General features: G+C 50.8%; 1 protein-coding gene across 1 annotated transcript in view; it reads left to right on the top strand.

Moving 5' to 3' along the window:
• The window catches only part of Ngef (neuronal guanine nucleotide exchange factor), a 64942-nt gene that overhangs the window by 31931 nt on the left and 19454 nt on the right, over positions 1–13557 (top strand). The window contains exons 3-4 of the mRNA XM_013034149.1: positions 460–602; positions 8379–8680. Coding sequence (XP_012889603.1) covers positions 460–602; positions 8379–8680 — 445 coding nt within the window. The remainder of the gene's footprint in view (positions 1–459; positions 603–8378; positions 8681–13557) is intronic.

Below are 13557 nucleotides of genomic sequence, written 5' to 3'. Positions count from 1 at the left end.
CAGACGCCCGGGGCGCGCGCGCGTCCTGCCCGGCGCCCCTCTGCGCGCAAGGCGCCCTTGGGATGGGAAGGGAGGGGAGAGGGTCCGAGCCTGAACGGGGCTGGGGTCGCACGGCGGCCGTGAGCCGCAAGAGACCCCAGGAGCCGTCGGGGCGGCCTCTGGGCCGGCGCCCCGGAGCGGGCAGGGCGCGCCAACTTTCCAGCTCGAAAACATGAAGGTTTGGGCGGGCTGGCGTGGGGATGAATCACCCGAGGCGCCCCGGTGCGGTGACAAAAAAGGGGGGGGGAGTGTTGCGGGGCCCCGACCTGGAAGGCGGCGGTCACTTCGGGGCCCCTCCGCCTGCCCGATGCCCTGGGCAGAGCCCTGCGGGGCGGCCGCGGGGCGCGGACCCCGCTGGGAACCCCGCGAGGTGTGGCGTCGCTTTCAAATCACCAGCTGTGCCCTCCTCCCTCCTGGCAGCGAGTCGTCCTCCACCCCGGGAAACGCGACCACGCCCGAGGAGTGCCCGGCGCTGGCCGACAGCCCGACGACCCTCACCGAGGCCCTGCAGAGGATCCACCCCATTCCCGCCGACTCCTGGAGGAACCTCATCGAGCAGATAGGTGGGTGGCCCGCCCGCGCGCGCCCCGCGCCACGTGCGTGCCGTGCCGGCGCCCCCGAGGGGCCCCTCGCCAAGGCCTGCCGCGTGTGACATTATGCACCCCGGGCGCTTCGGGTTCCCGCGGTACCCCTGCGTTCACTTAGTCCACTTCTCTGTCGGAGAGACACCTTGGCCCAGTCCTTCTCGGCGAACGGTGGCTTTCTGTCCCAGGTCGTGATTGCCAAAAAGAAGGTGACACACCTTGAACCTCCTTCCCCTCCCCCACCCCGCCCCAGCCAGCTGTGCTGCCCGGGGAGGGGGGGTTCACACCGCCCCAGCTCCCCCAGCTACAGTTGGAGCTGAAGATGTGCGCCCTGGGGCTTCTGGGGAGAGCCAGGCTATGTGACCACGTTGCAGGGGTAGGAAAGGTAAAGTACAGGCAGAGGGAGCCCAGCGGTTGCAGAAAAACCTCTCCCGGAATGTGTCCCCTGGGAGGCCCTTGGGAACATATGTGGGTGTCTGTGAGCTCCTGTAAAGCTTGGGGGATGGGGGTGGGAAAGCCCCACATATCCCCAAAGGGGAGCAACTGTGTCCCAACAACTCCAGCATTTGTATTAAAAGAAAGAAAGAAAGAAAAGCTAGTGACATCAAACTAGTTCTCCTGTTGTCACCAGGGGCAACAGTGAATGGATGATGTGGTTTCCTTAGTCTGAAAATGGTCTGGGCTGCCTAGAAAATAATCTTTGATGTTGTCAAAGCAGCCGGTAGTCCATTTGTTTCAATAAAAATTCTAGATTCCAAAAAATTCTCCTAAATATATAATCATCCTTGAGTCCCTAGGACAGGCACAAAGTGTGTGCAGGGTGGAAGCCAACTCCCAATGGGCACCATGCCTGGCGGTTCAGGGCTTCTTGGCTCCTGCTCTGCCTGGAGCCAGAGGCCCTGCCAGCTGAGGTGATGTGCTCACATGTATGCTTGGCCCCTGTCCCCTGAATTACAGGCTGGGGGCTGCTGGTGGTTTTTCAGTTATTTTCTGGAGGGGCTGAGATGGGCTGATCTCAAACCCATGCCAGTTAGGAAATCCTGGTTTTGAAACAAGCTCCCAAATGCCCCCTCCTTCCAGCTCTCTGCCACCCACCCGTCCTTCAATGCATAGTGAGGCCTGCCACGTGACCTCATCTGCTTGTCTGTAATGGGAATTGACTTCTGCCTCTTAGTGGCTCAGATCAGGGTCAGCGCTGTGAAGAGATCTGTATCCCTCTCAGATGCCCTGGCTGTGCTATGAGCCGCAGGGGCTTCCTTCCTACATGCTGTGCCCGCGGCCTCAGAGCAGGAGCTCCAAGACGCTGAGCCTGGTCTCTGCTTCAGTTTCCTCCTCTGTCAGACAGGGAAACTCTGATGTTGAATCCTTTTCCGTGGCTGCTGCTAGGGCCTGTAGGTGTCATGGGGAGGAGTCATGGGCCCCTGGCCCACCTCACAGCTCTTGGTTGTAGACCTGATGACCGTGTTAAGCCTGGAGAGAAGGGGCTCTGTCAGGTGTCAGGGAAGGGCACTGGTTCCTGAGGACCTCAAGGAATTGGGGGGGGTGGAGAATAGAATGGACTGATGGTGTTATACAGAACATCTTGCTGAATTTTGCATGGCTGTCACCAACACCAGACAGACTTCTGTCTGGGACTATGTGTAATATTCTATCTACCTGTCAGCACAGTGGCTGTGGTGATTTTGTGTGCTTGAGTGTGTGTGTGTGTGTGCGTGTGCGCATTACTCTATAGCACCTAACACAATGCTTGGCACAAAGAAGTTGCTCATTAAATAATGAATGAATCCTTTGCCCTTTACAACTTCCCACTTGAAGTATTTACTCAAAGAAAAAAAAATTCCAAAAGAGAGATTTTGAATGGCTTTGAGGACATTAGCCAGAGGAGCTGGGGACATCCTCACCCTCTGCAGGGACCACAGCCAGACAGCCTGGTACAGACGCCAGCCTGGTACAGACGCCAGCCTGGTACAGACGGCTTCAGTTAGAACAGCCTTCTGGTCCCACTTGCATATAACAGCGCAAGTGTAAGCTTTACTTTTATTATTATTATTATTTGGTAGTACTTGGGGTTGGACTCAGGGCAGGCAGTTTATTGCTTGACCCAGTTCTCCAATACTTTTTTCTGGGTGGTTATTATTGAGATAGTTACTTATTTATTTTTGGCTGGTTCAGGCGTTTAAACTCAGGGTATTGTGCTCACTGTGCTTGCTTGCTTGGCTGGCACTCTTACCGCCTGAGTCACACTACCATTCATGCTCTTTGCAGGCCATCTTCCATATTTCAGCCTCCTGAGTAGGTAGGATTACAAGCATGAGCTACCAATACACGACAAGATATGTTTGTTGTTGTTGTTGTTGTTGTGGGGCTTGAACTCTGGGCTTGGGCGCTGTCCCTCAGCTCTTCAGCTCAAGGCAAGTGCTCTATCACTTGAGCCACAGCTCCACTTCTGGTTTTCTAGTGGTTTATTGGAGATAAGAGTCTCACAGACTTTCCTGCCCAGGCTGACGTTGAACCAAGATACTCAGATCTCAGCCTCCTGAGTAGCTAGGATTACAGGCATGAGCCACCGGCACCTGGCTTGTTGTTTGTTGTTTTTTTCGTTTTGCTTATGTGGTGCTGAGGAATTGAACCCAGGACCTTAGGCATGCAAGGCAAGCACTCTACCACTGAGCCACCTTCCCAGCCCCTTGTTGTTTGTTTTTTGTGCCAGTTTTGTGGCTTGAATTCAGAGGCTGGGCACTGTCCCTAAGCTTTAGTGCTCAAGACTAGCACTCTGCCACTTGAGTCATAGCACCACATTTGGGGTTTTCTTGGTGATTAATTGGCTAATTAAGAGTCTCATGGACTTTCCTACCTGGAGTGGCTTCAAATTGTAATCCTTATATTTCAGCCTCCTGGGTAACTAAGATTTGCAGGTGTTGAGCCACAAGCACCAAGCTAACACATGGTTGTTTTTGAGGTAGGCCTGGACTGTGATCCTCCTATTGCAATGGGTCTCCCTTTATCACTGGCATGACAGGCCTGTGCCCATAATGCTTCACCCGTAGCTGGGATAACAGGCACGTTCCACCGCACCGAACACTGGCTAAGATAACATCATCTGAAACTTCATACTCAAGCTTGTGTTCAGCCACTCTCCCCTGTTTCCACCTCCCAAGTACCGGGTACCTCTCAAGTATAGGTTTGAGCCACTGTACCTAGCTATGAGTGCTACCTTTTGCCTGGAAAGCTAACGTCCACATGAAATTGTGTCTACTAAGTCCACAATATAAAATAAGAAGACATGATATAATAGTACAGCTTTTATCATAACGTAGAATTTCTTGGTAAATATTTTTGTATGGTAATCTGAATTTAAGGCACACCCGCAAAAAGAAAAGTTATAGAAAATGGTTACATCATGTGCCCAAATATATACCTGCCCACAGGTATGTATTTTGCATCCTAAATATTGCCAGGTGCTGGTAACTTAAGCCTGTCTTCTTAGTTACTTGGGAGGTGGAGATCAGAAGGATCATGGTTTGAGGCCAGCCTGAGCAAAAAGCTAGTCAGACCCTCCTCTCAACTAATAGCTGGGCAGAGTGCCACATGCTTGTCATCCAAGCTACAAGGAAAGGACTAAGATTCCAGGGCACCTGAAATAAACAATTTGCAATACCTCATCTCAACAGAAAAATCTGGGCATGAGGCTGGACTAAAACAGGAGGATTGCTGTCCAGGTTGGCCTGGACAAAAATGAAGACCTTATTTGAAAAATAACCATAACAGAGAGGTTCTATGATATGGTTCTATGATATGGCTCAAGTGGTAGAACTTTTGCCTATCAAGTGCAAAGCCCGGAGTTACAACTCCAGGACTACCAAAAAAACACAAAATAGTGGGGCTGGGAAGGTGGCTCAGTGGTAGAGTGCTTGCCTTGCATGTATGAGGTCCTGGGTTTGATTTCTCAGCACCACATAAGCAAAAAGAAAAAAGCCGGAAGTGGTGCTGTGGCTCAAGTGGTAGAGTGCTAGCCTTGAGCTGAGGAGCTGAGGGACAGCGCCCAGGCCCAGAGTTCAGGCCCCAAGACAGGACCCCCACCAAAAAAAAACACAATATAGAAGTCCTAAAGTTACTTTTATTGTAAGTCTTTTGGCTACAAGCAACAGGATATTCATTTAAAAAAACAAAAAGCAATCCTAAACAATTGACACAGGCTGTCTCCGTTAAAGAGTTGAGAGGCGGGAAGTTCCAGAGTTGGTTCACACCCCAAACAAGCACTCAGCTGTTTTTCTCCTTTCCTTTCTTCTCTTGGGCCTCGTGTTACCAGATGGCTGCCATAGCCCTCAAGCAGTGGTCTGTAGAAGCCGGAAGGGCAGTTTGTCTTCAAGTGTACTTTGGAAGGGGCACTTTTCTGAGAAGCCCTTAGGAGATGTTCCCTTCCCCTCCTGGCCCAGTATTAGACTGGGTTCCTGAGGCTGTTTTGTGTGACTGTAATGAAGTAGTAGAGGCAGGAACTTTTCACAGAGCAGAGGTTTATTGGGTTTATATTTGTGGGTCTGTGAGCCTGGCTCCAGCCGTTGCTGGCTCTATCACAAATGGTGGGTGACGTCATGGTTTGGGACATTACATCGTGATGTGCGAAGGACGGAGCACCAAGTCAGGAAGTCCGAGGATCCGGGACCGGGCCTCTGCTTTTAGAACAGTGCCTTCTTGAACTTGATTCTCTTCTGCCTCAACATCCCCATACTGGGGACCAAGCCAGCATGAACCTCCACCGGCCACAACCAAACCCCATCTCCGGGTGATTCACAAATCCAGTTCTGGATGCCGGAAGCCCCGAGGCTCGACACCATCAGATCCTGTGTCTGCTGAGAGCCACGCTGTGCTTCATAGCATCTTCTAGAAGTTTCCTGTGGTGGAAGGGAGACTTCCTCCCCTCCTTTAATCAGGATCTGGGCACTGTTGCTTACTTTTAACACTTAAAGTTGGTGTTTCACTACTTGAGCCACAGCTCTACTTACTGCTTTTTGGTGGTTAATTAGAAATGAGAGTCTCGTGGATTTTCTTGCCCAGGCTGGCCTTGAACCATGATCCTCGGATCTCAGTCATGTGATACACTTGGTCCCTGGCCTCCTCTATAGAAGTCCTGTTCCCCCTCGTGGGAATAGCTTCCTCGAGGGCCCCACCCACCCCTGACACTGTCACCAGGGGTGTTAGATTCCAGCATGGACATTTGAGGAGGAGTGAGGAGACTAGCCATCAGACCATAGCCACCAGCTGGTGACGGTGTCCATGCCTAGACTCCGCACTGGTGGAAGGCAGGGACCTGGCCCTCTCCCCCCACCTTTCCTCCCCCACCCCAGCCCAGAATAGGTCACGCAGAGAGCAACCCCTCCCAGCCCACACGAGGGGACCAAGGAGAGACAGCCCACGCCACCATGCGCTTTCAGAAATACCACGGCAGCCCCACTGCCCACAAGGCTGGCTTGAACTAAGAGGTTGGGCGCTGTCCCTGAGCTGCTTTTTGTGCTCAAAGCTAGTGCTCTGCCACTTGAGCCACAGCCACCTCCAGCTTTTTCTGAGTATTTGATTAGAGGTAAGAGTCTCGTGGACTTTTCTGTCCTGGCTGGCTTTGAACTGCGATCCTCAGATCTCAGCCTCCGAGCTCTGAAGCTGGCCGAGGCCGAGGCAGGTGAGACCCCATGCTTCCTCAGCCCGGCTCAGCCAGGCAGTGGCCACCAAGGGCATCCACATGGTGGGATACCAAGTAACCTGCTGCAGAGGAGGGGTTTCTGGGTAACTGGAGACTTCACTAGCACCTGTTCAACCCGGGGCCACGTGTCATGTAGCCTCTCCTGTTCTTTGTTCATTCCTTTGTCACATGAACCTCGTGTCGCAGCCATGTCACATTCTGCTGGCTGGAAATCTTGCAATCCCACAGGGGAAAAATCATCAGGTCATGCTGTCTCCCCCCAAATGAAGGCTTGACCTGGCTGCTGAATGCACAGGGGCTCCCCGGCCCCCGCTCACGCACGCGCCTCATCCAGCCGTATTGGGGATTTGCCCTGCAGTTGGCTTCTCTTCCTTTCCCTGGCCGCTGCTTAGATGTGTTAAACATGTGAAGGAGGGATGGCAGCTCACGCCCGCAGCGAAACCTTCCCACGTGATTCGTGAAGCCTTTCTGGAACCTTCCTGGACAAATCCAGGGGACCTGGCCGCTTGCTTATCTAGGCTCTGTGTAGATGCACCCAGTGGTCCAACAGAGCCCCTCCACTGGGGACCCCAGCTGCATTTTCCACTTCTCTACCACCCCCCCCAGACCCTGCACTCCTGTCCCCCATCTCCCTCGAAGGAGGCAGCAGACAGCCTTGCCACGTTAGAAGCCTGGACTGCTCCGGACCCAGTGCCAGCCCGTGGTGGGCTTCAGCTTCTAGCTTGCCACTGGGCCCTAGGTGGGCCCCCGGCCTTTCCCTGCCCTTCATGGAGGCCTCCTTTGTCATTCCGGAAACACCGCAGCCGTGTCCTTCTCAGCCAAGCTCCTCTGCACAAGCAGATCAGCTGCTTGCCTGGAGTCTCCTGGGGTCTCTCCCCCAACACACACACTCGGGAGAGTCCTGCCTCCAACAAGACTCCCTCTCCCCCCCACCCCCTCCCCGACCTTAGGGCAGACAGGATCACCCCTCCCTGTCCTTGCTCAGCCAGGCCCTCCACCCCACAGCCAGGACAGACCAGATGGGCTTTGCCCATGGGATGCTGTGTTTGTTCAGATTATTCTGTACCCCAAAACCGCCCCTGGGACGCGGAAGGCACTGAAGTACAGTGGGTCAGGGAACAGGGCTGAATGCTGAAAAATGCTGTGCTTCTCTTTACGGTCTTCTGCTCGATGAAACCCTAGTTCATTCTTTAGCACAGAAACTTAACAGCTACTCTGCTCTCCACACATGGGTGAATAGACTTGACTCTTAATACTGAAGCACTCAAGGCTGTGGAAACGATCCTGCTGGGATATCAAAACATGATCAGGACATTTCCATGCACTTTGCATACATGGTTATGAACACAATCTACGTTCTAGTTTTGCCCAGCATGTATGGGGAACGCATATATTTGTGTGACTGAACTGAATTTATTTGGAATTTCTTTATTTTATTTTATTTTTTTGATCATGGGGTTTGAACTCTGGGCCTGGGCCCTGTCCCTCAGCTCTTCAGCTCAAGGCTAGCGCTCTACCACTTGAGCCACAGCGCCACTTCTGGTTTTCTAGTGGTTAATTGGAGATAAGAGTCTCATGGACTTTCCTGCCCAGGCTGGCTTTGAACCATGATCCTCAGATCTTAGCCTCCTGAGTTGCTAGGATTACAGGCGTGAGCCATCGGCGCCCAGCTTGGATTTTTTTTATTTGTTGGTAAAAACTTACACATGCCCATCTTCCCCAGAAATGATGATCCTGGAGCCTGCTGGGCATCAGCTAGACCCTCTCCCCGCCCCCTCATACTTGGGTTTGAACTCAGTCTCTTGGCATTCGTCACTTCAGCCACATCCCAGCCCTCGTTTGTTCTTTTTCGGATAGAGTCTTGTGTTTTAGAGGCTGGCCTCAGCCCGTGATCTCCCTACTCACGTCTCTCCCCAGTAGCTGGGATGGTGGGTGGGAGCCACCATTCCCAACCTGTATCCTCTCCAGAGAAGAACAGAAGCCTCCTTGCCTTGGAGACTGGCGATGGTCTTTATCTGAAATCTTCTCTGTCTTCCTGACTACAACTCTTTTGATTTCAGGGCTCCTGTATCAAGAATACAGAGATAAATCCACTCTCCAAGAAATTGAAACCAGGAGGCAACAAGATGCAGAAATCCAAGACAATGAAGAAGGGTCCCCAACGGGGGAAGACACCCCAGACGAGGAGGAAGAGGAGGAGGAAGAGGAGGAACCCATAAGCCCGCCTGAGAGGAAAGCTCTGCCCCAGATCTGCCTGCTCAGTAATCCCCATTCCAGGTTCAACCTCTGGCAGGATCTGCCTGAGATCCGGAGCAGTGGCGTGCTGGACATCCTTCAGCCGGAGGAAGTCAGGCTGCAGGAGGTGAGCCCTGGCAGGGACGGCGGTGCTGGGTCACCAGCCAGCCTCATCTGCCCAGAACAGGCTGGGAGTGATCACTGTTTCCCACTGTTTCTCTAGGTCAGAAGCTGGTGTGTGTTGGGGGGGAGGAGGGGTGCATCCTCCTTTATTATTGGGGGACCTTCCTGTCACACGGGAGGAGTCCAAGCAGTAGCTGAGACTGAATTTGAAAATGACTCCAGTTTACTATACGTTACGGACATTGGTCCCATGCCCCAGCTTTATTCTGGGGCCATTTGAACTGGGAAGGAGAGGGGCTCTGAGAGATGAACCCTTGTGCCTGTCCCCTGGCGGCCCCCTACTCCTACAAATGTGCAGAAATTTGGGACTCAGGACTGTCACTCAGCCCTTCCTGTGGTGGTCCAGGTGACTGACAGGGAGGAGGCTGAGGGAGGGCCGGTGAGCTGCCTAATGCTTTGTTACAACCAGAGAGAAATAATCGATGAAAAATGCCCAGTAACTGTGTGTGTGTGTGTGTGTGTGTGTGTGTGTGTGTGTGTGTGTGTGTTGAGAAATGGGATTGTTGGTTTCAGTCCGATAAAGATCATTTGGGCGCTGGGAGATGCATGGGTAGAGATACAGGGGCAGAGAGTGGATGGTAAGGAGAGAGGCCGGGAGAGGAATTAATTGTAGGTATGCCAATGCATGTTTCTTGTGAATTTTGTACATACACAAGCCCTGCCAGTGATGGAACCCAGGGCCTCCTGAATGCTAGGCCAGGGCTCCACCACCAAGCCTCGCTCCGCTCCTGACCCCAGGGACCCCTTGACTGAGAAATTTCGAGAATGGATATTGAAGAGCTTTGGGGACCAGCTTCCCACTCTGTGCCCTCATACGCCCCTCCTCCCGCACCTCCCGCAGCTGGACCTTCCTTACTGTTCCTCCTCCCCGTCCCCCCACCCCCCAGTCACGCCCGGTGGCTCCTGTTTCTGTAGAAACATTTTCTCTTATTGATTATCTAAAAGGCAGAATAGCCCGGCCATTTGGGAAGCTGAGGCAAGAGGCCGCTTGAACACAGCCTGAACTACACAATGACATCCCCCCCAATTCTCTTAAATAAATAAAAAGCAAAAACAAAACAAAAACAGACCACACACACAGTTAAAGAGGCTGAGACCAGCTCCTGACTGCGCCATCAACCCCAGACTCAGCTTTACCGTAGTTTTGATCCAAGGGAGGCCTAGATGAAACTGTTCGTTGAGGGACTGGCTCACCTGGGCGGCTGCCACAGAATCAGAAATGTGTCTAAACGTTGACCTCCCTTGTAGCTTATGAGCAGTGATTTGTAAATGGCTGTGTCAAGACTTCACTGGAGTTTTTCTTGGTGTGCCATCCTGGGGCCTGAGCTCAGGGCCTAAGTGCTGTCCTTTAGTTTTTTTCTCCTAAGGCTTTCTACCACTTGAGCCATAGCTCCACTTTTGGCTTTTTGCTGGTTAATTGGAGATAAGAGTCTCACGGACTTTCCAGCCTGGCTGGCTTCAAACCACAATCCTCAGACCTCAGCCTCCTGAGTAGCTAGGATTACAGGTGTGAGCCATTGGCACCCAGCTTTATTACTTTTAAAAAAAATGAAATTTCAGTGTAATGTAGAGAGAAATCCTAAATATGCAGAACTTAAAAACATATATGTATAAAGTTTTACAACATGAATGGAACTAAAAGAGAAAAAGAAGGCCTTTTTATATTACATAGGAAAGGACTGCAAATGGCAAAGAGGCAGAAAAAAAATCAAACCTCAGACCTAAGCCATAACCATAAATGTAGCTTTGGAGGCCACACCTGTAATTCTAGGTTGGAGGCTGAGAATAAAAGGATCATAGTTAGAGCCCCGCTTGTGCAGAAAAGTTCACGAGATCCCTTCTCAGCCCGTAACTGGGTGTGGTGGTGTGTACTTGTACCTCAAGCTACAAGGGAGGCTGAGATTGGGAGAATGGAGGGACCTGGCTAAGCTGAGGTTCCACAGAGGGAAGCTGGACGCAGTGGCATGTGCCTGCCAGCCCAGAGACTACGGAGCCCCAGAGCAGGCAGATTACTGCTGAGGAACATGCCTAGATGGGAAGCAAGACCCTACCTAAAAAAGAAAATGAAATCATGCCTGTGATCCTAGCTGCTCAGGAGCCTGAGAGCTGAGGATCACAGTTCAAAGCCAGCCTGGCAGGAAAGTCCGTGAGACTCTTATCTCCAATAAACCACCAGAAAATTGGAAGTGGCGCTGTGGCTCAAGGGGTAGAGCACTCGCCTTGAGCTGAAGAGATGAGGCCTAGAGTTCTAGCCCCATGACTGACAATAAATAAATAAACTAGCAAAAAGTAGGATTCAGCAGAAGAAGAGCACCAGCTTCACAAGTGCAAGGTCCAGAGATTCAATGGATTAAAAAAGTAAACCAGGCTGAGCGCTGGTGGCTCACGCCTATAATCCTAGCTACTCAGGAGGCTGAGATCTGAGGATCGAAGTTCATAGCCAGCCCAGGCAGGAAAGTCCACACGACTCTTATCTCTAATAAACCACCAGAAAATCAGAAGTGGGGCTGTGGCTGGAGTGGTAGAGGGCTAGCCTTGAGCTGAAGAGCTGAGGGGCAGCACCCAGGCCCAGGGTTCAAGCCCCATGCCCTAACCAAAAAGAAACCAAAACAGTAAATCCACCCTATTACCAGACAGAATGGGATAGGATAAAAAAGAAAAGGATGAAGTGAACAGTTAAAGACATCCTCGTACAGATAAAGTGTCACCTCATTTTTTTTTGCAAATTCTTTATTGTGATTAAGTGGTTACATAATTTCACAAATTTCACAGTATTGTGAGATAGTGATACTTAAAGTCACAAACACATTCTAACCTTCATGGGGCAAATTGTCTATCATGGTCTATAAAGTATATGAGTTCTATGAGCTTTGACAATACAGTTATTCCTTCCAATCAGGTGATATGTACATTCCTTTCCTTTTGCTTAGTGTCAGCTGTTCCCTCTTTCCCACTCATTCCCTCCCTCCCATTGCTGCCATTGTGTTGCTTAGTTCGTTTTGATCAATGGCCAGAGAAGCTGCTGGGTCCCACTGTTGTATGTTTTCTCCTGTTTCCCTCTCGTTCTGTGTCCTCCTAGTTTCCCTCAGATGTGCACATATATACCATATATGTGATCAGCAGCATGAGGTTATTTAGTATTTAGTAATTCAATCAGATGAGTGGAGGTCCTTTATTTCTCAAGTCTTATTTACTTTGTTGTATCACCTTACATTTTGGATTTAACATCCACTTATCAAAGAGACCATGTGCCATTAGTCTCTTTGCTCTTGGCTTACCTCACTCGACGTGACTTCTTCTAGTTCCATCCATTTCCTTGCGAATGCCATTATTTTGTCCTTTCTAATGGCTGCATAATATTCCATTGTCTATAGGTACCACAATTTTTTTATCTATTCATCTGTAGTGGGGTATCTGGGTGGTTTCCATATCCTGGCTATTGTGAACAGTGCTGCCACCTCATTTTTAAATGTTCTTAAATTGCCTAAGTTATTTACTAATACATTTTCCTTATTTAAAAGAAACAAAGAGTGACCCAGATGTGACCTTGGTGGTGGATACTCCAGGGTCTGTCACCCTCCCTGAGTTTCTCCAGCTTTGTCTCCACCTCATCCCACAGCTGTTTGGGTGGTGGGTTTGGGGGGTTTTTTGGTCAGTTGTGGGGCTTGAACTCTGGGCTTGGGCGCTGTTCCTCAGCTCTTCAGCTCCAGGCGAGCGTTCTGCCGTTTGAGCCACAGCACCACTTCCAGTTTTCTAGTGGTTTATTGGAGATAGAGTCTCACAGACTTTTCTTGGCTGGGCTGGCTTTGAACTGTGATCCTCATATCTCAGCCTCCTCAGTAGCTAGGATTATAAGCGTGAGCCACCGGCGCCTGGCTGGGTCGTGGTTTTTAGCAGCTTCCCATTGTGAACTCTTCACAGTTATATCTTAGCTTTTCTTTAAAAAGAAAAACACACACACAAACCACAAGCTTCCTTTTGCCCTGGGAATGAGTTGGGTGTTGGTGTTAAATGATAGGTTTGCCCCAAGAAAACAAGGGGCTTTAGTAAGGCAGGGGACACAGCGCAGGCCAACGCAGACACGGACAGCTCTGGCTGGAGAGCCAGGCCCCCTGGCTGTGGCCCTGGGGCAGGTGCTCAGCAGGGGCTGTGCACAAAATGAGGCGCATTGTGAAGTATGCTGGGTCCCCCCAACATGCTGCTCAGAAGGCAACGGAGGCTGTGCATCCCTGGTCAAAGCCTGCATCTTAAATGCTCTGAACCAGGAAACGTTCCAGTGTCAATGGCCCATCCGGAGTGAAAGGGTCTGCACCGCGCAACGTGGGTTTTGTGCATAACACCATTTAAAGTATTTTAATACCTCTAGGCTATGGGAACAAGATAGATATAAACCGTAAATGAACTCCTTGTTTCAACCCAGGCCCATCCCTAGATTCCTCATTATGTGTGGAAAAGTAACCCAAAGCCAGAAAGGTCTAGAATAAGCTCTTCTGGGTCTGGGATACTGGGTCTTCTGTTTGCTCAGAAGGGAGGCTGATCTCCCAACCCTCCCCCCTTACGTACACATACGCATATGCAGGCACGCAGACAGACAAGCATGCATGCACACATATACACACATGCACACACACGCCATCCTCTCTAGCTCAATATCAAACCTCTGTGACTTCTCTAATCTATTGGACAAAAATGTATCTTGTTTTAACTTCTCTTTCTTCAATGACTTGTATACTTGAGCATCTTTTCATGTAACTATTTGCTGTTTCCATTTCTTTGAGTGTGTGTGTGTGTGTGTGTGTGTGTGTGTGTGTGTGTGTGTTT

The sequence above is a fragment of the Dipodomys ordii genome, unplaced genomic scaffold (assembly GCF_000151885.1).
Source record: "Dipodomys ordii isolate 6190 unplaced genomic scaffold, Dord_2.0 Scaffold1, whole genome shotgun sequence".
NCBI lineage: Eukaryota > Metazoa > Chordata > Mammalia > Rodentia > Heteromyidae > Dipodomys > Dipodomys ordii.
The sequence above is the reverse complement of the archived record's forward strand: the minus strand, read 5'-3'. Positions and strand labels throughout refer to the sequence as shown.